At 43.0% G+C, this 24,705-nt stretch overlaps 2 protein-coding genes across 2 annotated transcripts in view; one reads left to right on the top strand and one right to left on the bottom strand.

The window, feature by feature from the left end:
• POLE (DNA polymerase epsilon, catalytic subunit) overlaps window positions 1-6,974 on the bottom strand; it is a 76,850-nt gene extending 69,876 nt beyond the window's left edge. Inside the window, exons 1-2 of the mRNA XM_083145306.1 lie at window positions 6,657-6,974; window positions 3,733-3,868 (exon numbers count right to left, since the gene is read on the bottom strand). Coding sequence (XP_083001432.1) covers window positions 3,733-3,868; window positions 6,657-6,718 — 198 coding nt within the window. The 5' untranslated portion in view covers window positions 6,719-6,974. The remainder of the gene's footprint in view (window positions 1-3,732; window positions 3,869-6,656) is intronic.
• A 66-nt stretch (window positions 6,975-7,040) lies between these two features.
• PXMP2 (peroxisomal membrane protein 2) lies at window positions 7,041-23,746 on the top strand. The gene is made up of 5 exons (XM_083145307.1): window positions 7,041-7,340; window positions 11,142-11,258; window positions 16,923-17,085; window positions 21,145-21,264; window positions 22,336-23,746. Exons 1-5 carry the CDS (start codon window positions 7,222-7,224, stop codon window positions 22,402-22,404), a joined length of 588 nt encoding a protein of 195 aa, XP_083001433.1. The 5' UTR covers window positions 7,041-7,221; the 3' UTR covers window positions 22,405-23,746.
• Window positions 23,747-24,705: the final 959 nt, after the last annotated feature.

Raw genomic sequence — 24,705 nt, forward strand, 5'->3', positions numbered from 1 at the left:
TCTCTGCACAAGTAACACATGCCAGGCGGTGAACTCCGCGAGGGGACCAGAGAGCAGAGACCGGGTAGCGTAGGGGAAGCCGGGCAGCAGCGGGCGGACATAGAAATGAATTAACAGTCAGTGTTTGGCTCTCTCAGTCAATTACTGGCTGTCCATTCATTTGTATGTGCCCGGCTTCCCCTACGCTACCCGGTCTCTGTCTCTGATCCCCTTGCGGCGTTCACCGCCTAGAAGCATCTATTTGCGGCATTTCCCCCCCCCCGGCCAGGATAGTGCGCCCACTGCCTCTCTAGCCCGGCTCCCTGCTTTACAGTCCCCCGCACGTACTATACGCTGCGTCCCCTGCCCGCCTTGGGCTGCAAATAAGATTTAACAAATCTTATGTGCAGAACGTCCGACCCGATGCGCACGGGACCGCGCATCGGGTCGGATGGGATGTCTGCACATGCGATTTGGCCCGATTCCTCCGAATCGGGCCCAAATCACATAGTGTATGGCGGCCTTAAGGCAGTGGTTCTAAACTGTGTGCTGTGGCATGGGCACCTTGCAGGGGTGCTCCGAATTGGTGGTCGATGTCCATGAAAAATTATTTATGATACTTGTAACAGGCAAATTGTGGCCAAACAGAAGTGAATCCTGTCCTTTACCACATAACAGACCCCAACAATGAGATATAAACTATTGATGTCATTTATTTATTTTTTTCAATGAGAACGTTTGCCCTAGTGATGCTGTGAAAAAGTTCTGATACTCAGGGGTGTCATGATTCAAAAGAAAAAAATTTGGGAACCTCTGGTGTAAGGTAGTGTGTTACTTTTAGTGTCCCTATGTTATACCCCTGAGTAGATGTACTTTTTAAGACTAAAGTATCTTATACAGTCCATTGTTACAGTAAGAATTTCATAACATTGAGCACTTAAACCCTATCAATGTATGAAACCTGTCAAGCAATAGCAACAATACAGCAACCAGTTTTATAGAAACGAAAACCTTTGAATCGTAAATGGAATGACCATGCAAAGAGCAAATGATGAAGTGTGTTTTGTATGGCACATAGCCTGGAGTGGATGGTGGAGCCGGACGTGTGTGTGGTGCACATCTGGGGCGTATGGTAGTCCTTGCTGCCTGGAGCTGATGGTGGAGTTTGTGGTGTCTGAGGTAAAAGCCTGAGCTGACTGTGGAGCTTGCGTTCTTTGGCACACAGTCTTGAGCAGACAACAGAGCTTGCAGTATATGGTACACATCCTGGAGCTGACCATGGAGCTTTGCTGTGTATGGTGCACAACTCTTGTGCAGACACATCGATATTAGATGAAAGCTTCTTAGCAAGAAGATCATCTAAAACCTGTGAATGTTAATAAATCAACATAGGGCATGTTGATTCTAGCTATAAATCACTTAAAATGTACAAATGTCTCAATCTTCCAGGCCCTCTGTTCTGGACAGCAGTGCAATGATCTCCACTTGACGAGTCTTGCTTTGGTAGGCTTGCCTTTCAGTAGCATGGGATTGCGGAGCAATTCCACAGTCCTATTCCCGATCTGCAGGAACCACTAGTAGTAAATATTCCCCAACAGGGCATGGGAATATATACTGCTAGTAACACAAAGATCCACCTGCACTTTGTGACAAATAAAACACATATATTTACTAATGAGTTATGTTATGAGAATGAAAAATGGATTGGAAAGACCATCCAAAACTGAAGGATCAGGTATATACTTTAAGTAGACAAGCAGAAAAAAAAATAATCTCTGTCTGTGCAGTTTAGGCTGCTGCTATCCTAGGGTTGGGGCTCATTACAGCTAAATCAACTGACAAAACTGTAAGCAACACAGGAAACAGTGCTAAGACTTGACAGCGACTACCGTGTTTCCCCGATAATTAGACCTACCCCGATAATAAGCCCTACCCCAGATTTTGGACGCTGGTCCAAAATAAGCCCTCCCCCGAAATTAAGCCCTATCAATTTCCCCATGTAATTTTATGTATTTGATAAGTGTAGCCCCCGCTCACCTCCGCTCACTCACGCCCGCTCACCTGCAACACCGCAGCTCCCGTTCCCAGGGATGCATTGCTGCGCACATCACGCGGCTGCTGCTCACCACACAGCGCCGGCACAATACCGTTACAGTACGGTAATAATCCATTTAGAGAGATCCCCTTACACAAACAGGTGGGGGCATGTACCGTACGTTACATTATGGATGACTGGGATGGCATTTTTTTAAAGGCGCAGTGGGGCATGTAACATGTAAAATAATCCCTCCCCCGAAAATAAGACCTATGGTCTTTTTTGAGGAAAAAAATAAATAAGACAGTGTCTTATTATCAGGGAAACACAGTAGCAGCATTCTGCTAACACATACAATTTAGTGCACCTCGATGCTACAGCAATTAAACACCATTACACACATTCCAAAAATACCTCTACATCTTCAGTAGGATCTCACCAAGCAGTCAGTCACCGCCGGTTCCCAATAGCGGTATCTTTAGGATCACAAGAATCCTTACATGGTATATGGAAAACCCTACTGTGGCTGAAGCCCTAGATAACTGCTGAACAGTGACACATCAGCGCTTAACACAATTTCACCTAAGTGGGTAGTTTACTAACCAGCATTAAGAAGTTTTCAAAATATTGAAAAAATAAAGTTCCACCAGATTTCTCTTTACTGGGATACAATTATCCATCCCTCAACAAAATTTCATTCAATTCAGGTATCGGGCCAAGACAGGTTAAGGCAGTGGTTCCCAAATTTTTTTGAATCAAAGCGCCCCCGAGTATCAGAATTTTCTTCATGGCACCCCTAGAAAAACGTTTCTCAATGATAACATCAGAAAAAAATATTCAGTTAAGTATATTGTATTTATATCTCATCCCTAGTGTCAGTCATGTGATAATGGACAGGATTCACTTCCGTTTGTTCACATTTTGCCTATTATATTAGTCATAAATAATGTTTCATGGACATGGATCACCAATCCAGGGAACCCCTGCAATTCTTCCAAGGCACCCCAGGGTGCCACAGCACACAGTTTGGGAACCACTGGGTTAAGGCATTTACATGCTCTCTAATAATGGAATATTAATTCCTTATTTCTAGTTATTGTGCAATCATTGGAGGGACCTTATGCCCCAGAATCTGCTTGGAAACTTTCAAATCATTTTGTCCATATACAATTGGCCCAGAGTGAGGGCCGAATACCCTCAGTCCATTTTATTTACAATGGTTATGATCAGGAATCCATTTTAAGTGTTGATGGAGGTGGAGTCCATACATAGTTCAACATACAGATCTGATTAATTATTCTACATATATTTAATCTGTTAGATTTCTAAACTGTCTGTTTAGATTCCCCCCCCCCTTATAAATAGCACTCCTACCCCCTATCTACTGATATTCTTAAAAGGTGCAGATCCTATTTTTCTAGAAGCAATTTATTTAGTAGGTATAAAATAGCAAGATATTAAATCATAGTGCAACCAAATTATTTGGATTTTCTGCCTACCACACCAGTATCTTCAATTCTGCAGGGAGAGATCAGGGTCAGGCATGCAACATCTGTGACTGGACATGGAATAGGGTTTAGGAGACAGGGTCAATGACCTGTATTTTGTCACCATGCCTATAGAATTTTGGCAAGCCAGTTTGTGTTAAGTTTCCTCAATCATTTACAACATATAAATTGAATGCTTCCAGCTTATACATGGCTGGTTAATACACTGACCGGATGCATGTTGAGTAGCCAGCCTGTTCTTTCTCCAGGCTCCCGGATCCTTTCAAACCCATATTGAGCATCAATCTTATCTGTCCACTGGCTGCGTTCCAGTCTCTTGGCAGCCGAACTTGATGAAGAATCATCTCTAATGAATGATTTGGGAGGAATGAAGAAGAAAACATTGAATTAGTTACAGCACAAAAATATTTTACAATGGTGCCCTATTGTATGTACATAAAATCTCTGTCCCAGGCTAGCAATACTATCAACCATTTCACATACTGTTAGTCCACTACCCAAATCAATACAGCTTAAGCTGTGTTATACGAGATACCATTCCAAGAACTGCTTCATGCATCTCTTCTTAAGTTATACAAGAGAGATACATACAATTAAAATCTGGGTTTTTGCGTGTGAACGTGCAACTACTCTGGTTTTCTGTATATGAGAAAGTGAAAGACCAGGTTCAGATTTAGATTGGATACATGGGTGAATAGATATTACATTATTTGTACCCAGTGGCACACTATGCTCATGGTTAAACAAATCACACAACAATATTAAACAGTGCTAGGCTAACCTAGCATTAATACAGTCAAGTAATTAAGGAAAACCATTTACCAATGATAGCATTAACAATGGGATCTGGGTGCAATATTAGTGCCCAGAATCACAATGTAGAATGTTCTCATATTGGGTGAATGAAAGGAGCCTGCCCCTGCGACGTGCTGAGTACATGCTCCAGTTTCTGCACATGCGCAGAAAGCCTTAACACCATGCACAGTGGCTATTTCCAACACAGGGTTGGTGTCGACACTTGAGCACGTGGAGCTCTAATTAGTGTAGTGCATACACTCGCCATACTTCAGGCCAGGTGCCTGGCTCCACTACCGCTGTGCTCAGCACAATTTATCATTCCCAATCGGAGTCCATGTAGATGTTAATGTATGAAAAAGCCATATCAGCCTTTTCATAAGTTGGTAATTTCCATGTCAACCTTTTGCTTGTGTCTGCCTTTTGTCAAAGTCAACTTACTATCCGGATACGCTTAGGTTTACAGGAAGACATTGATCCAACCCGCACACTCACAGAGTGAACACTAGTGGTGTGAACGTGTGAAGCAGCTGATTTGGGAAAGTAAGATGGATCCTGACCAAGGAGATCAGATGTTTGGCATTAAAATAATGTAAACTAAGGTGCACTGTAATAAAAAAAAAAAACTCTCCATAAACAGAACATAGGTGTGATTTGATTGTACTAGCGGGTGCTGGATGACGATCCGACAGTCAGGATTCAGATGGTCGTTTCTCTGACATCAGAAGCCTGCCTGCTAAATGCCCAGTCGGGATCCCAACTGGCTATTCTTCCTTATGAGGGTCCACGCCCCCCACATAGAGGGAGAATAGAACCTGTGTAGAGCACAGAAAGTCACCAAGCCTGCAGCATGGCGCGCTCAGCATACAGGGGGTTCTGATGCGCTTGCCCCCCTCTCCAGAGCTAAATTTCTCATTAGGCATGTGAGGCACATGCCTAGGGGCGGCACATGTTTGAGTGTGGCACTTGGATGCCTCTGATAGTACTGTCAGCCCAAAATGTACCAATAACTGCAAAATATCTACTGTACTGTACTATATTCCATCTTAAATAGAGAGTGTAAATGGATAGAAGATACTGCCCCTGTAACCTGTCCTACTTAGTAAATATGTATTCATAATAAAAGAACATGTCACAATTAGTGGCTTTTTTTATAAATCCATTATATTGGCTATTATCAAATGAGGGTTTATAAGTAATCAATAAAAATAATACAATTAGGCAGGAGGGATGGGGGTGCAAACATTATTGTTGTGCCTAGGAACGCCCTCATCCCTAAACCCACCCCTGCCCGACTACTGACAGTTGGGATTCCAATGTCAGAGAAATTACTGTTGGAATCCAGACTGTCAGTGGCGCGTTCCACTCTCGTATTAGCATCTTGTTCAGGGTGCATGCATGTTAAAGAAAGCTTACGAACTGTGGTCTATAGTAATAATTAGCTAGGACCATCTAAAGCAGGCATGTCCAACGTTGGCCCTCCAGATGTTGTGAAACTACACATCCCAGCATGCTTTGCAATCGTTTTAGCAATCTATAATAGCAAAACTATGGCAAAGCATGCTGGAATGTGTAGTTTCACAACATCTGGAGGGCCAACGTTGGACATGCCTGATCTAAAGTCAGGGGGATGCGGTCATTTGGTCTACAGCATTATGGTCGACAGTCATTAGTTCGACAGGTCATTAGTTCGAATAGTGTGCAGAGCGTAGCGAAGCACCGTGCCTGATGCATTGCGAGCGCAGCGAGGGGATGCGGTGCACTTTAAACTGTGTCCATGTCGACTGTTTTGACATCCAGGTCAAAAAAACTGTGAAAAACCCCATGTCAACCTTTTGACTGTCGACCTAGACAATGTCGAACTAATTACCTGTCGAATTAATGACCTTTCCACCTAGAACCATGTTGACCTTTTCCCATGTCGACCATAATGCTGTAGACCAAATGATCCCAACCCAAGTGGACAGTGACATAGCATCGACAAGGAGTAGGTGAACTGTGGCATCCAGCTGCCCTGATAGTTGTCTCACAGCAAAACTGTGGCAGGGTATGCTGGAAGGAAGGCTCACAACAGGCAAACAAAGCTGCTGCACCACATTTGTGCCCAGTGCCACACTCTACTAGACTTCCATTTTCATTCATGGTTACAGTCACCTGTGTTCAGGCATATTTCAATTCATTTAAATACTTCCTGCATCACAGATGACTGCAATCATTATGGGGGCAGCCCAGCATCAGATAACTGTGTACCAGCTTGGTGGGGTCATGATGGAAGGGGACCACAATGTATCACTGCCAGGCTAGAACTAGAGTTGAAGCCTCGACCACATAACACTCACTGCTGGTTCTCGCCGTCGCCCCGGCTGTCGCGGTTGAGCTTTCCGCTGTTCTGCAGCACCATGATCCTGATTCTTGGCTGGAGACAGAGCTGCCGTACTTCCCGCGCTGCTCAGCTCCCGCCAGCACTTGTCATAGGCTCTGCCCCGCAGCCTACAACAACCTATCACCAGCAGTTCGCTCTACAACGTTCAGCCAATCAGCTAGCCGACTCCAGCACCTCCAGCCAAGTTGCTGCTTCGGTGTAAGCCAATCAACTGACGATGTCAAACATAGCCAATCATGGCAGTATGATGTTAGGGACCGGCAATAAATCTGAACACTGGATTACAGCCGTAACGTTGCAAAGGATTTGGTTCCTGTAACCGTATCGTTGTGAATGATACACGAGTCTAGCCTCTGTTCTGGCCTGGGGTCGAGTTGCCATAGTAACGTGTCCTGTAAGGGAGGGGTTAGAATGGTTGCTTGTACTAAGGGAGGAGTCAGGCTGTGTGTTGGCTCCGCCTCCGGCAGGACAGCTGGCACTGGCACAGGCAGTAGGTGCCCGGCAGCGCAACAGTAGCAGCTATGCCGCTAGCTTCCAAACCAGTCCCGACCATAGGTAGCGTCCCGCTCCATACAGCGGCCCTACGTGCCTACCTGCAGCTCCTGCACAGCCGGCCCGTCCTCACCAAGGCGCTGACCAGGTAATGTGCCCCACACACACGCACACCCTGCTCCAGGCTCTGGCAGCAGATGTGGAACTACAAGTCGCAGTTATCAGGGCGTGCTGGAGGTTGTAGTCCCTCAGTTGAGCCATTTAATAACTCCTCTACAGTCTCCCAGCCACCCCGGATTGCTTTACCCTGCTACCGCTGTGATCAGTGCCAGATTAACCAAGAGGCTTATTAGGCTGCAGCCTAGGGTGCCAGTACTTGGGGGGAGTGCCTTTCAGGTCACAGCTGAGGAAAACATTTAAGGGGGGGACTGCCAAATGTCACCGTTATCTGGCAGTTACCTTAAGAACTTTATGGTAACTGCCAGATTACTGTGACAATGTAATTTACTGATAGAGCCATTACTTTATGTACATTGTGCTTTAGTGCCAGCTGGACTGCCTAAAGCCAAAGTCGCCTACACATGCCACAATCATTAGAACCTAATGCTTGTGGTCTAGATCAGTGGTTCCCAACCCTGGTCCTCAAGTACCCCCAACAGTGTACGTTTTCTAGGTCACCCTACAGGTGCACTCATTATTCAATCGTTAAGATTGGTCCATGATCTTTAATGCATGCAGGAAGCTCATAGACCAATCTTATGTGAAGTGTTTCATGTGTAAGCACGATCAGGGGCGAATTTAGGGGTCAGGCCGCCCCTAGGCACAACATTTTTGTGCCCCCCCCCCCCACACACACACACATTTTAATGTAATCATATGTATATACATTGTTATTTATATATCATTAAAATTTAACTGTAGCCCACCTTAATATTTTTTTTAAGCACTCTGGACTGCTCACGGTACGGAGGACCCGGAGGGAGGCACTTATTAGTACAGTGATTAGCACAGTGTCTCCGTCAGTCTCTCTCCGGCTCACACACTGTGACTAACAACTGAGCGCAGGGGGGATCTGCGTGCCACTCAGCTGTTGGATACACAGCAGCCAATAGACTGTGTGTGTGTGTGTGTGTGTAGAGTAGCCAATGGGCAGGAGCCAGCAGCAGTGAGCCTGAGCCATTTCTGGAAGCGCAGGGGGACCGCCGGACCCAGCCACTAACGGTGATGTAATGTGCATGGCAGAGTGGGTGGGCAGTGGCGAGTGACGAGCGGCGCTGCCGCCGACATATGATAATTCATGTCTGCGGCGGCGGCGCTCGTCACTCGCTGCTGCCCTCCCGCTGTGCCATGCTGCTATTTAACTGAATGTCAGCCTGCCTGCCGCCCTTAATTGGTGCCGCCCTGAGGCCGGTGCCTCACGGGCCTAGGCACAAATCCGGCCCTGAGCACGATGAACAATTTGAAGCCATCGCTAACGATGTCTGATTGTTTCCAACATCTTTCCATTTGTATGCACCTTTACTCGCCTACTGTAACGTCTATACCTGCATCTCTTCTCACCTGTTTTCATACATCTCTGCCAATGACAACTTGCCTATGATAGTGGGGGTCATTCAGATCCACTCACTAGGCAGTGCATTTGCACCCTGAGCGATTATCGTTGACTGCATGTGCAAGCTGTCCACACAAAGGAAGCAAGCAAAGGCTAGCCTTTTCTTACAGGGTGATTGACACCCTGCGGGCGTTTGGGGGGGGTGCCAATGACATTTTCTGGCCATCCCCCAGGAAACACAGTTGTTCTCCAGCCGTTAGGAGAGAGTCCTGGCTCACTCAGCATTGCAAGCAGGGGAATATCATTGTGAATGATTTTAACCCTGTGTGTACGGCTGCATACACTTTCGCAGCCATGCACACGGGCAGCGGGGGACTGTGCACGGCTGGGCAGTGGTTACCTGCTTGCTGGGCTCCAAACACTAGCGAGCAGATCAGACTCGGCCCAGCATGGGCACAACTGCTCTGCTTCCCTACATCGTAGCTGTATTGTGTACTAAGAATTGTGCTACTAATTTTTAGGGATGGCCATTGATCATCAATGATTTGAAATCATTGATGGTTTATGGCCAATGTTGAATACTTTTGCCATCGATGGGGAGAACCAGATGGTTTTGCTTTTTTTTTTTTTTTTTTTTTAAGTGCCAGGACACGGAGCCCCTCCCCTGTGTTTTAATTGGCCCACAGACCAATCAGTCAACCAAAATGGATTACCATGTCAATGGTCATCCATTGCATATTTTAACACCATCGATGTCCAGGTGCACTATTGCCATTGATAGCAATAGCAACGATGGCCATCCCTTCTAATTGTTACCTGTGCTCTGCTTTAGTTCTTCAGTTAGTGTTATGTTTAGTCCTGTATATCCTGTAATGTTCTAATGTGTGCAGGGCCGGATTAAAGGGGCACAGGGGGTCAGTGCTTTTACCCAGCATTTTCATTGCCGGATAATTTTGCTGGTCCCAACCTGACCTCCCTTCACACAGAAAAGTAAATTACGGGTTATAAATTCCTATACGGCTACTTCAGGAATAACACACGTATTGCTTCTGTGTGAAAGGATCAACCTGGGTCGAAAATCCCGGGTCCTCTACCCTGGTAAATTCCTGGATTGGAATGATCCGGTTGACCCTTTCACGTTGAAAAAGGACCCGCGTTGAACAGCAAATTACCAGGTAGAACTGCTTCACCTGCTGGTTTTCTATGTGAAAGGGGTATGCAATTAGAGGCCTGATACAGACCTCATAAGCACGCATGAGCTGCAACTTATTTTGTTTCACCTGGTTCAGGCAGGTAGTCTGCAGGGGGTTACTGAGCAAGGCCGCTCCGCCCAGTGATTTGACCACAAACAAAATACCTGATAAACCCACGGCTCATACCAACTTATCCCACTTCGCCTCCAGCGAAGCAATTACCTGTGATCAATGATCACGGTTAATAGTATACCCCTACATTTAATTCTTTGTAGCATTATGATGGTAGTGAATGCAATTTTTAATTTCTCTAATGCAGAGGTTATTAAACTATCCTCAGTTGAAGATTTCCGGGTCACCTAACAAGAGCACCAATGTACTCATTACTCAACGATACATTTTAAGAGATCCACCACAGCAGAGCTAATGCTTTTATTACATAGTTACATAGTAGTTCAGGCTGAATAAAGACTTGTGTCCATCGAGTTCAACCTTGGTTTTATTAGTTTATCCAGTGGTTCCCAATCTTTTCTGAATCACGGCACCCTAAGGGTATCAACATTTTTCACGGCACCCCTGGACCACACAAACAGTTATTAGATTGGGTTTATATGCGATTCCCAGGGTCAGTTATGTGGTAAAGGGCAGGATTTGCTTCTGTGTGTACATATTTTATTATTGGCAGCCACCAGCACTGGTTTTGCACATAAATAATTAACCATAATTAATTTGAATTGGTCCTGGACCACCAGCCCAGGGCACCCCTGCAAGTGTTCCAAGGCACCCCAGGGAGCCACGGCACACAGTTTGGGAACCACTGAGTTTATCCCATTGTGGAAAACGTTTTTAGGGTCCTAAGAACAGAGTTTGACATCCTGTGCCCTAATAAATCAATAGTATATTTATATTGTATTGTTTTATGTGCTTTTTAACAATGGAAATGTACTATATAATTCATTCAAATTTAGTAGAGGGCTTCTGATTAGAGCCAAAATAATCTATTGATAGATCTTCAAAATCTGGCATGGTACGGGTCATTTTATTCCCTACATGTGTGTGTTTGTCATTATTTTTCTATCTTTTTACAGACCATCAATAATCCTTTTGTGAGAAATAGTCTTCCTCTAATTGTAATCTTATTCAGTTGATATACTTGACTGTCTGTTAATCGGTAACATTTGCTGAACTGTTTGTCTCTGTACAGCGGAATACTGTCTGCGTTGGCAAACCTTCTGTCACAGTACATAGAGAGGAGGCGCAAGTGTAAATCTTCAGTGAAAAATGTCGATCTTGTTGCACCTCTACGTTTTGCTACATATGGGTGAGATTGTTTACTGCATTCAGCGGAAACCTGTATTATGTATTTATAGACCAGCTAAAAAGTTATACAGAGAAATATTACTTAACTGAAAGATGTTTTAAGGGACTACATATGGATGACCTAAGGTCGTATTACCGATGTCTGCATTCTGAAGTGAATCCCGACATGGGGAAAGTATACTTACCCACTCCAAGCCCTAATCTTCCCTTGCAGCAGCATAACCCTAACCCCCCTCACAGCTTGACCCTTACCCTCCTGCTAGTGCCTAAGGGGGTATTCAATCCCCACTACTATTTCCGATGGGGGAAATAGCGGTGGACACCTATTCAATGCTGCATTGAAGCGGAATCTTGGCAGAACGGACCCGACTTTAAAAGCAGTCAGGCCCGTTTTCCCAAAAAACAGCCGTATCTCGACAATCCACATGTGTTTTCACACACACGCTCCCTTTTAGCCGATCAGCAGGCGGGACATTGAATCCTGCCTGCCGAATAACAGGCAAGCAAAATAAAAATGGGCCAGGGTTCTGACTGTCCGGACCCGGGATTGAATACCCCCCTAATTCTATCCACTGTACACCTCTGACCAAACCCCACCCTGCAGCCTAACTCCCCCTAGCCACACTCGAACTCTGGCCGCATACTTACCATTAAGCATCCCGCAGTCCGAATTCCGGCATCAGTTTCCCGGTCATACTCAGGATGCAGGTGTCAGTATACTGAATGCCAGATTCCTGATTGCATCACGTTTTAAGATTGTGATGGCAATGCAGTGTACTTTGGGGTTAGTTGTGTCACCCTTCAAACAGCCATGTCTCATTTTGAAGAGTGCAAAAAAAAATACCAAAACATCCCCTGCACACGACTTGATCTAACAATTCACCACATGCCTCTCTGACCTGCTACTTGCTACAGAAAAGCCTCACTTGTCACAAGATGCCACATTATACTCATTCTACTACATTACTAGATCTTGTTCCAAATTGACCTGGTTACCTGTTGGCTCTTTCACTTTTCCTTATGAATCCCCACCTGTTCAATCTTTTTTACTACCCTAAATGACCTAAAACCTACCCCCCAAATCTCCACCAATTGTACCGCCACTTAAATATTTCTGCGTGTTGGGTGACAGTGTTAAACAACCTCAGTGTCGCCCCTCTGAATGGACACTGTTTCAGTTTGAAGCAATTATTCTGACCTGTTAATAAGATGATCTCAAACACTGTAATAGCCATTTATTCAAATATAATAGTAAATGATCATGTTTAAAGTTGTAAAAATAATGCTTTAAAGTGCCTGATTAATAAGCCAGCATTACAGCTTTTCCCTTATGTTCTTACTTTCCACGTTTATTGTTGAACTCCTAACTGCATACCACATATAATTCTAAAATAATTCACAAGCACCAAATATGAAAAGATCTATAATTTACTTGCTATACATTGCATTTCACATGACTATACATATAATCTTACGTGTGTGTGTGTGTATATAATACTTTTAATTGTATAAGGAACACTTAAATACTTTAAATCACTGCTGTATCTGGGAGGGGTATGTATCAAAACTTGTTAAGAAAAGCCGAAAGCAAATTGTACTCAAACTGGAGTTTTGCGGGTACAATTTAATGACTCTGCCAGTTGAGGATCTGTGATATGTCTATTTCGCAAACTAGAGACTCTAATGTACTTGTCTTCTTGCTCAGTTGTGCATCGAGGCCTCCCACTCTTTTTACTCTGGTTAGAGCCTGTTTGTGCGGTCCTCTGATGGTAGTAGTACACACCGTTTTAGGAAATGTTCAGTTTGTTGCCAATTTCCCACATGGAATAGTCTTAATTTCTAAGAAAAAAGTTCTGTTGAGTTTCACATTAAAGTTCTTTTTATGGCCATTTTGAGAGTATAATCGAACCCAGAAATGTGATGCTCCAGATACTAAATTAGCTCAAAGGAAGGTCAGTTTTATAGCTTCTCTATCGAGCAAACCCCGCTTTCAGCTGTGCTAACATAATTGCACAAGTGTTTTCTAATAATCAATTAGTCTCTTAACGCAATTAGTAAATACAATGTACCATTAGAACAGTTTGCGTTTTGAGCATGCGCTCTGATGTGGATGCACAGAAGAGCCAAAATCAGCCAATAGGGATTTTCTTCTGAGATTCATGCTGAATCAGGCCCATTGAAGATATTTAAAAAAAAAAAATTCTGTAGTGTAAGGAATAATGTAGTAAAGAGACAAGAATAATATACTTTTGTCTTTAATGCAGGGACTAATAGAATTAAATAAAAAAAAAAAATACTTGTGAATTATTTGAGTGTTTATGCCATAAATATAAATTGGCAATACTATACTATGGTCTTCAGGTATGGAAAAGGTCATTTTACTTTATTTATATGCACTCCCCCTCTAGATTCTGTAAATTGCTGCAGAGATTCCGGCAGCTTAAGTCCCATGTCAATGATGAGTCCCGCTCACCTTCTGCAGCAAAGGGTTTAACATTGTTTTACTCTATACATCTACCACATTATAATTGCACCACTTTACCATGATATTTGAATCATCAGATCAGATTAATGATTCAAACTTAATTCCAATGAATAACATGGCATCTTTCATGCTAAGCAACATAATGGTAATTATCAGTTAAATTGCTGCATTAAACACAAGATTGGAATATATATACCTATAATAATCCAATGATTGGTCAGACCTAGCTTTTGTGCTGAGATTTGTTCCTGAATACAGAATAAAATCATTATTATAAAGTGCTGTTTTTGTTATTATTATTAATAAATATAACTGCAGTTAAACAAAGGAAAGTTTGGTATGTGTAAGCCACATTAGTCTTTACTTATGCTGCTTTCACACCGCAAAACCTGCTTTAGACCAGGTATTTAAAAGTTTTTTTAAAAGGGGTCAGAGGCAGTTGACCCCCTTTCACACCGCATCTAAATACCTGTTCTAAAGCAGGTTTGCGGTGTGAAAGCGATAGTGATAACGGCAAATTCTGGCTGATTGGGAGGGGGGGAGGCTGGGCTTTCCCCCCCCCCCCCCCCCCGAAACACTCACCGCAGGACAGGAGCCGGCTATCTGCAGCACTCCGTCTGTCCGGCGATACAGGCGAGAGAGGCTGCCCGGGGGTCGTCGTGCGCACGGTATGGACACGACGGGGGGGGGGGGGGAGGCTGCCCGGGGGTCCTCCAGCCCCACAGCACGGATCCTACCTGGGCAGCGCAGCGCAGGGGTTCCCTACAGTGTATGTTATATCAGTGATGGGAACTAGTAGCTGCAGGGACCCCGCCACTGATATAACATACACTGTAGGGACCCCCTGCCCCCAGCGCGATTATTCTCCTCCCTGCGCTGCCCAGGGGGGAGGTGGGGGGGGGGAGGAATCCCGTTTCAGACTTTTTTTGGGAAACTGTAAAATCACTTAGCACCTTTCAGACCGCACAGATTACCGTTTCAAAACGGTTAAAAATTGGCAAAATACCGGTTTTTCAGTGCGGTCTGAAAGGGGCATTACAGATTTCTGTTCACTGTTGTCAGATTTTAGTTGGGTCCCTTTTGTTAAAATCTATTCTAGAACACAATGGAGTCTGACTTACCTGCAGACTCTTTTTCCGGAAAGTTTACTTCCTACCTTATACAAATGAGTGTCCACTCATCTATAAATATATGTTTGTCTTCCTGAGGCCCAATGTTTTGCCATCATCATTTCAGGAATTACACCTCCCTCATGCTGATTGTGTAAGATCTGTCAGAAACTGGCGTACCATTTTAGGGATAAATTGCCCATTGCAACCAATCACATTTTACTTCATACTATCAAGAGATGGATCTGTTACGTGCATCCTCCCAGAAACGCCTATTGCATGTAGAGACCTGTTGGGTCTTTATATCTAATCTATGCATAGTACCTGCACATTCTCACTTGTCACTGGCTTTCCGCTGTGTCTGCATAGTTTGCAGACAACTGCAATATCTCTCTGCAGGGTAAATATAGCAATCAATATATTCTATCTATTATCTTCTAGAACAGGGGTGGCCACCAATCCGTGGCAATGAGCCAAAAAATGTGTTATGGTAAGACAAAGAGCCGATACCATGCAAACAAAGGCGTGACCTAGGTTCAACACGGCCACGCCCCATTTTTAAGGTTGTGCCCTAGCTACAAATGCACATTTATGCTATATTTAAATCATCTTGTGACACCTCAGCTGACAGCCGCTGGTAATAAGGGGTCCCACCCCAGGCTTCACCCATCCAGGGCTGAAGTACGCGGCTGTCCCCGACGTTCCTGGGTGATGGATGCTGGAATGATTATTTTGTGGTTAAAAATATTAAATTAGGTTGTGCTATGGAACAAGTAGTCTCAGAAAGCCTCCCCCACATGCAGATTCTTGAAGAACCACAGGTCCCAGCATGCAGGGCACTGGAACTTGCAGTCCTACAGCATGACCAATGTTACAATAATTACACACACGCACCCAGTAGATTTATTTTTTATTTTTAAGCATTCACCCGTCACGCACGCAAACATACATACTCCCCTTGCCACACACTTGCCCGCAGATCTTTCCTCTTCTCCAATTGGGCTCCAGGGATCAAAAATAAAACACTCAAAACCCGAACCCTAAACTTGAGAAGCCGCTACTCAGGGAATTCCAGTGACATCCCCTCAACCAAGCAGGGTTGAGCTCAGCCCTGATTGGGTGTAGCAGTAGCCATCTCCATAGTCTCCTATGCAAAACAAATGGTAAGTGGATGACGTGCACATGTGTGTAGCATCTATTCACTGAAGAGGAACTGGGGGCATGCCTAACAGTATCCGGAATACTGACCATGCTCCCAGCATTATGAAAATGGGGGGTGGGCATCCCGTGAGGTGTCTCCTCTTGCTACAAAATCCCGCTATTTGTGCATATGCACACCACTCCTCCACCCTACATCTGTGACCTCACTGCTGAATTATAAAACCAGTTGGTGCATCCAATTTTATACATTTTATTTATTTAGCAATTTAAGGCATGAGAGTTATGCCCCTTTCAGACCGCACTTTTTACCCGTTATTTTACCGTTTTAAAATGGCAATTTGTGCAGTCTGAAAGGTGCAGAGTGAATTTACCGGTTCTATTGAACTGGTATTTCTAAACTGTAATAAAGCAGGGTCCTATCCCGTTCAGACCCGTTTTTTCATCCACTGTTTTCTATGGGTTAAAACGGGTTCAGTGTTACGAAGGATCAAAAACTGCGCTAAAATACCATTTAAAGACATGCGGTGTGAAAGGGGTTTAAGCTGGCAGACCCTTTTTAGAAAAGTTTTAAAATACCTGGTCAAAGCCAGTTTTGCGGTCTGAAAGCCGCATAAATGTCAGGTTGCGGAGGATTAGATCACTCCCATCTGCCAGTTCTCAATCTGTTCCAATGCACCTAATTGTAGGTTTTTGCTTTAAATGTGTATATACCTTCAAGTCCTTTTTGGACATACATTGGTGGGTATGACTTATAATAATATTATTATATTTTTTTTTTGGGGGGGGGAGAATTCTGTAATATTTGTTTAGTATGTTCAAAAAAGCAATGTCACTAATATCTATTAGTAATTTGCCAGTATACCCATCTATTATTGTTTAGTAATGAAGAGGAAATTGTTCTCTTCCCTAGACTCTGCTTCACAGGACCACTGTCTCACTACTTCTACCTGTTTCTGGAACAATTGATCCCTTCCTCTGTGCCACTAGCTGGACTCCGTCGCCTCATGCTTGACCGATTAGTGGTTGGCCCAGCTTTCCTGCTCCTTTTTTTCATTGTGATGAATTTTTTAGAAGTGAGTGTTTCTTCTGCTTCTTTCTAGTCTCTATGTTCCTTCAGACTAAATGATTACCATAATACAAAGTATTATATAGGCTGTATTTAAATATCTGTATAACACCATTCAACATACATTTTTATATGTATTGCTCATTCTTCTGCATACTAAAATTTCTTCAAATTCAAATAGGTGATCTTGCCTATAGCAACCAATCAGATTTGGTCTATATATTTTTTTTAAAATGCAATAGAAAAGTGATAGACTGAACCTGATTGGGTGCTATGCCCAATATCACCTTTTTTTTATCTTTTCAAAGCTTTAGTAAGCGAGAAGCTTTAGTAAATGTAACCGCTGTGAAAGGATCTTTTCTTTTTTAGGTATTTAAAACCTAAACTTTTATTTTCATAGATTTAAAATAATTACCTTTTGGAAGTAATGACTAACACACATGTAATATTAGTAGTGGGAAGTCTTTCATATATGAGGAGGGGAAATACATAAGAAATCAAACTACAGTATAGCTGGGTCTGCACTATGCGATGCTGTCGCCCAGATTGCGCTGGGTTGGCCGTGCAGCACATCTGACTGGACTGCACTAAATGTGACTGTGGTCATCTGGATATTGTGCACACGTTCTGATTGAGATGCCAGATATGTCATTCCAATTCAGACGGAAACTGATGATCAGACTGATGTCATCTCTGCTCGATGTGTACTAGTGTAAGACTATAATTTACCTTCAGTGTCAGCCGAACAGACTAAAAAGTACATTTCTCATATTCCCAGTATTAGTCACATATAGCAAGGACAATTCTGCTAATTGCCCTATTGGAACTTGGATAACTTATATAACAGTATGGATTTGGAACAATTTATATGTGCTTCTTACTAGCAACTGCCTAGTTTAAGCAACTGCATGGCATTATTACATAACTCCCTGGGGCACACAGATCTCGTTATACGTGTGTTCTTTTACATTGAATACAGAAATGGATATTGTTGCATGGTGTATTTTTTCCAAAAAAAAGGGAAGAGTAATGCAATAACCTGAGGAGACTAAAGGCCATTTAAATAATTGCTTTAATTATTAATAGTGTCCAGTATCTTCTTGAGTAGTATGACCACATAAAGTACAGAGATCTATGCATATCTCCTGACCCGTCTCCAGTTAAACCCAAGATCTTATGGAGATTATGTTGTAGTCACAATATCTAATCATTATTAGATAGGTGTCCCTGTGAAAAGGTGTAGTACCAGGGCTGGAGAGTGAAGGGGAAAGAAAAGGAACTACTTACCCTTACTACGTGGGGACTGAGTGAATATTGGGCCTGATTTCAAGTATTGCGCAGTAGATGGGAGGCTTAAAGATTCCCGATTATTGGGAATCCGCTGTTGCGCAACATCGGTCCTGCGCATGCACAGAACAGGCCTTCTATTTTTGCCTGTAGTTACCCTCTTCCGCTCCCTGATTGACTGGCAGCATTATCCAGGGGTTGGGGAGGGGGCAGTGGGAGGTCTGTTGCTCTTGTTTTTTAGGAGGGGAAAGCCAAGTGTCTGTGTCATCACCTAGACTTTCAGGCCTCACAGCCCCCACTTCTGTTGGCCAGCTGTGCAAGCTGAAGCTTACTTGGCAGGCTCTTTGCGGGGAACATTGTGACAGATTGTCGCAATGTTGGTTCCCAGCTTGTGACGTCACAGTGTAGGGATTGCAGCTACATGAAGGAGGTGTATTTTCTGGAAATTCAATGCTGCGTTATTGAGACATTGCAGGCAACATCGCAGGCGTGGATCTGCACATACTTTTATTTATTTATTTACAGTTTCTTATATAACGCAGCAGATTCCGTTGCGCTTTACAATAGTAGACAATGATAAAACAAACTGGGTAACAGGCAGACTTGGAGGTAGGAGAGTCCTGCTGCAAGGGATATAGGAGGGAAACACAAGGACAGGCACTAGTGATGGCATAACAGTCCCACCAAGTTACAAGTCCAGAAGAAAAGCTATATAATACATAAGTGCCTCAGAGGGTTATGTGTGTGGTACTTAAATATGATAGGCTTGCCAGAAGCTTAATGCTGCTTCACACATCCACAAATATTGGAGATACACTTAACGTTGGGCTTCTGTTCATCTCTGATCATGTAGCTATCAGTGCACTGAAGAATCTGCCCATTTCTTGTAGCATGCATCCTCCCAGTTTTCCCCCGTTAAAATTGCTAAGCCTCTCAGGGAGATCACCACTCTTTCAGTGACCTTCAACGTCAAGGTCCTCCACTTTCAGTGACTTGACATTATCCGCATACAAATGGACAAGTTGCTAATTAATGTCTGCTGTTAATGTGCCCTTTACAATGTGAAACCTGATCACACTATACACTTTAATGTTTGCCATATTTCCGGCATCTTTCAACTGAGACATGGGGCCAAATGTAATAGGGTGAGAGTTTCAGAAAGTGAGAGATTTTGGGAGAGTTTTCCCATGTTTTTTAAAGCAGCAATCAATTACATGGCAAAATCAACCTGGTTTTGCAGTTTAATTGATTGCTGCTTTAAAAAACATGGGAAAACTCTCCCAAAATCTCTCACTTTCTGAAACTCTCACCCTATTACATTTGGCCCATGGTCTTCCTTCTCTTGCTGGAAATAAGAATTAAATAGAGAACATAACGTTAATGAGGCAAAGCAGGATATACTGTAATATATCTACCCCATAGTCTGATATCCTAGAACTCCACTGTACATGCTATTCAGGCAATCCTTTTTATGAGACAAGCAATGTAATTGTTGCTTTTTAAACCCCTTACAGACCTAAATCCCAGCTAAGTCCCAGGACACTGAACATGGTTATTCCTAAAACATTGCTGTTCAAACCGAACCGTTTCTTTCATCTAACAGTGGATGCTAATAGATGATGTCATCTGATCTCCATGCACTGCTGTGCCCAACAATCAACTCCTTTTTCAAACATGACACAGGTCATGCTATTCAGACAGCAAGCTACCTGGTTCTGTCCTCAAAATAACCCTGGTACCAAGCTACCCCAAAGACATTAAGTCTGGATGGGGTAGTAGTCTTCAGACAGGGCTCCTGCATGGTCAGCAATTGCCACGTTGACGTGGAAATGAAACCATACAATACTTACATACTTTTCTGTCTCAGAATATTCAACATGGTTATCATAAGTAGCCCATAACTTAATATACCTTTACATTATTTAACCAAAAACCCTTATCTAAATAATTGAGCCGACACCAAATAACTCACGCGGACAAGAAATAACCACACTGACACCGAGAGTTAAGTTTAAAAAGGTCAGAGGAATATTTATTGAAGACCTTGTAAGCTAACTAAAAATTTGGATTTGAATTTGGGTTTTGAGTCCCTAACTTTTAAACTAAAGGTTGGAGGATGGCAAAGACTAAGCCGCTACCAACACGCCAGCCCAGTCAACTTGATATACGTAAAAAACAGAAAACTGCAGGAGGGGTTCACCACCGCCTCCTAATGGCACAACCTGCATCGTGAAGGTCTCACCACCCCCTAACCTGGCTGAGCCCTTAGCGGACGGTCCCGCAGGGGAACGCCCCCCTGTCCACCCGCACGGGAAGGACCACTCGCCGTCCTACGAAGGGGATGGTGCCCTACGATGACCGCTTGTGCCCCCCTTTGACCGCTGGCTGGTAGCGACTTCCCGCCATGCTGGCTGGAAAGCCACAAAATAAAATTCTTTGCAGAAACGCTTCTGCAAAGACCACCAAAAATACTCACCGGGATAAACCATCCCTCTAGTGAGCCCGTTCATGGGGAGGAAGGAGGGCTTCAAAAATGGCAAAAGAAGGATGAGGTCACATGATCATCTAACTTATATAACCTTTGACTGGCTACTCCCCCTACATCCCTGATAGGTCCCTGCCTGATCACCAGCTTGTATCCAGGCAGAACAGCCAGACTAAGTTTTTTTTCTCTCTTGCTGAACTTTCTATGAACCTAAGTCAGGGCTCTTATATGGTTTCTGGCTTATGCAGCCCTCACCCACTCTTATATTAGTTTTGTTTAACCTTTGTTCTTTAGGGAAGAGACTTGAACACACTGAATCAGAAGCTAAAGGATAGCTATTGGTCAGCATTAAAGATGAATTGGAAAGTTTGGACGCCATTTCAGTACATCAATGTGAACTATATTCCTGTGCAGGTAAGGGCAGTCTGCAAAAATGTATATAAATATATATATTCACACTACTTTTTATATTCTACTACCATGTATAATTCGTATTTGGCTAATTTAGTATTCACATATATATAAGTAGGTCTTACATCTTCTACATGAATTGCATTTTTGTTCTGTAAATATGTATGTGTTACGCTCTGCCTCTTGTTTGGTCTGTGTATGGTCACATACCTCCCAACTGTCACACTTTCTGCAGGAACGTCCCGTTTTTGGGGAACATTCCCACGCCCCGCTCGGGGCTGGCAGTGTGGAGTCAATAATGAATAGACGCTGTATGCACAGCATCTATTCATGCCCCCACAGCAGCGAAAATGGGGTGTGACCTCATCGCGATTACAGACCACGCCCCTTTCCCGCTAGGCCCTGACTTTTTTGGACACACCTACAGTGCGCGACAGCGTCCCTCCTCAATGTTGGGAGGTATGTGGTTAGGGTTTATCACTCTTGTCTACATCTAGTTGTTTGAATTTGTGCCATGAAAACTTAAATACAAAATTGATGTTACACTAGATATCTAGCTGTGCTCTGTATAACAGTGATATACGTATGTACACTCTATAGAAATCCTGTACAATGAGGTCATTCAAATTGCAATTTACTTTGTAAACAATGATAAGTGAAAAAAAAGGTAGATCCGTGATATGGGAATTCCTTCAATTACAACTCTATACAGAATAGAGCTAAAATAGTAATTGAAGGAATTTCTTTATCCGGGATCTACCTTTTTGTATCACTTATTACTTGTTTACAAAGTAACTTTGCAATTTGAATGACCTCATTGTACATGATTTCTTTATATACAAAGCACATCAAGAATATCCAGGGTAATTCATGTTGCATTAGTATTAACTGCACTGTACAAATTAAAAAAAAAAAACGCATGTCCTCCTTAGTGACATGAGTCAGGTGCTGCAGTGTAACATTATGTACAGCACCCATCTGGTATTACAGTATAGGAGTTGACAATGCAGACAACACCAGGGGCAACCAGATCCACCGAAGTGACATAATTCACTTGTTTTTTTGTCTCCTCAGTTCCGAGTGCTGTTTGCCAACTTGGTAGCATTCTTCTGGTATACGTACCTGGCTTCCACCAGAAAATGACTCACATTTAGCTTCCGCACCTTATATTGAACTTTTGAGGAAATCCAGTGCCAGCAACTGATCGTGCAATGCTTTCCCAAAAGTAACTGACCATCACAGAAATTACATTTTTGTTTCAAAGCAGTAGCAATTTTTTTATTTTTAAAGAATGATTTTTATTGCATAGCATTATATAGAACCATATATAATCTGGATGGAAGTGAACAGACTTCTAACAACAATATAAAACTCTTAACAAAGTCATCAGTATATGGATTAACGAAATGACCATATAAATAAAAGGCAAGTTAAACAAGAGTTCGATAAATGAAAACCCTGGAGAAGAAGAGAGAAAAAAAGACAGGAGAATGCATATAAGAAAAAGAGGAAGAAGAGAGAAAGGGAGTGAACCAGGGGCATCACTGAGCAAAGCAAGCCAGATCTAAAAGTAGCAGCAGCAATATATTTTACTAATTGTACTTAATTTTGTCAATGAAATGTGAACTTCAATGATCATAAAAACAAGGTTATATTATGTTCTAGTCAGTAATCACTTAAATGACCTACTGTAACAAAAAAACAAAAAAATATTGGTTTGGTGGAATATTCCTCCAAACCAATTAGTACACACTAGCCTACCCTCCTAAAACTGCTGGAAAACTTCAAAAAATTGGGTGGTACTCCGGGTTCCCCCAAAAGATGAACAAGTCTTTGCATGGCCCCAGACCTGCAGCCCCTCCTCCGATGATCAAATACCAGCAATCGTAGCTCTTCTGGGGAGTGGGGGGAGGAGGGTAAAATTATGCCAATTGTTATGCCATTTTAGCCCTACCTCTTGTAGACATGCGAATTCCGGCACTTGTCTGTAATGCCTCTGACATTAAATCAATTTTAGGATCCACTTACACATGGCTAGCTTGAATTACCTTTTGTATATTATGGTGTTAAAAAGCAATGACTACTTTGCAATTGTTTTATAGACCCAGTCCTAGGCCAGACTTTTTCACCAGTCTGGATGCAGTCGAAATGTGTACTTTTTAAGAAACTTGGTAGACGTTGCAATGTTTTAAATGTAGGCAATCCACACATAACCTATGCATGGGCATGCATTTTTTTCTCTATGTTTATCAACTGTTTGCCAACTACTACTGGTTTCCTGTCCACTGAACTGTGACTGTTCAAATGTTAAAAACAATTTTGCTTTTGTTAATCAGTGTAGGATTTAAACAGGACCTTTGCACTCTGGACCTGTGTACTAATAGTATTTTAACTTTTTCTTCTTTCTGGTGCTTTGCACCCTTTTGCTGTTTTCATTATGAAGTGAATATAATTTTTTTTTCTTTGAATAAAAGTTTAATTTACATGTTTGGTGATTAGAGATCAGGAAGGAATCTCTCCTTCGTTCGCAGGGGGACACTGGAGATGAGACTGTGGCATAGATGGGTTATGAGTGGTGCCTGACAGTGTAATTCATCTAAGAATTAAGGGGGTTATTCTAGTCCATTCTTTCTGACAAAATCCTTCTTAGATGGACAAAACCATGTGCACTGCGGGTGGGGCAGATGTAACTTGTGCAGAGAGAATTAGATTTGGGTGGGGTTTTTCTTCAAAGTGAGATCTATATTGAAGTGTAAAATCATGCAGTCAGTATTTTCCCTGCACAGAAACAAAATAACTCACCCAAATCTAATTCTCTCTGCACATGTTACATCTGCCCCCCTGCAGTGCACATGGTTTTGTCCATCTAAGAAGGATTTTGTCAGAAAGAATGAACTAGAATAAACCCCTAAATGTGGTGTATGTTTCATCCGGTAGAATACACTGAAGTGTAAGTTACATTTGGGTATAGATTGGTAGTAACTGGGAGACGGCATTTTAAGAAATTTACATACATAGTTACATAGTAGGTGAGGCTGAATAAAGACTTGCGTTCATCTAGTTCAACCTATGTTTATATTAGTTTATCCCTTGTATAGTATAGTATAGTATAGTCATAGTGCGACTGCTTCTACCCTCTCTACCCCTCTCCAAGCTAGTTTGCAGGTGGCCATACACTCCTGCAATCTCTTGCAGGAGTGTATGGCCATCGATCCCCTGCAAGCTGCCTGGGACCTTTCCAGGTGGCAGGATCGAATGCGATCCTTTCACTTGTGATGTATTGCATGCTCCCTGCTGCCAAGAGGAGGGTTGGAGGTCGGACCTGCATGCAGGTCGGATCTCCAACTCCAGTCCAATGCTCGTGGGACCGGGTATCGGGCCCAATGGTACATCAAAGGCATCCGATTTGGGACGATTTCTCAGCCATATCCATCGGGCACGGTG

The sequence above is a fragment of the Crinia signifera genome, chromosome 1, assembly GCF_055691185.1.
Source record: "Crinia signifera chromosome 1, ASM5569118v1, whole genome shotgun sequence".
Taxonomy (NCBI): Eukaryota; Metazoa; Chordata; class Amphibia; order Anura; family Myobatrachidae; genus Crinia; species Crinia signifera.

Coding starts and splice junctions, on each gene's coding strand:
- PXMP2 (XM_083145307.1), top strand. CDS start 7,222: ATGCCGCTAGCTTCCAAACCAGTCCCGACCATAGGTAGCGTCCCGCTC. Junction 7,341..11,141: donor CTCACCAAGGCGCTGACCAG/GTAATGTGCCCC, acceptor GTCTCTGTACAG/CGGAATACTGTCTGCGTTGG. Junction 17,086..21,144: donor TTGTGATGAATTTTTTAGAA/GTGAGTGTTTCT, acceptor TTTGTTCTTTAG/GGAAGAGACTTGAACACACT.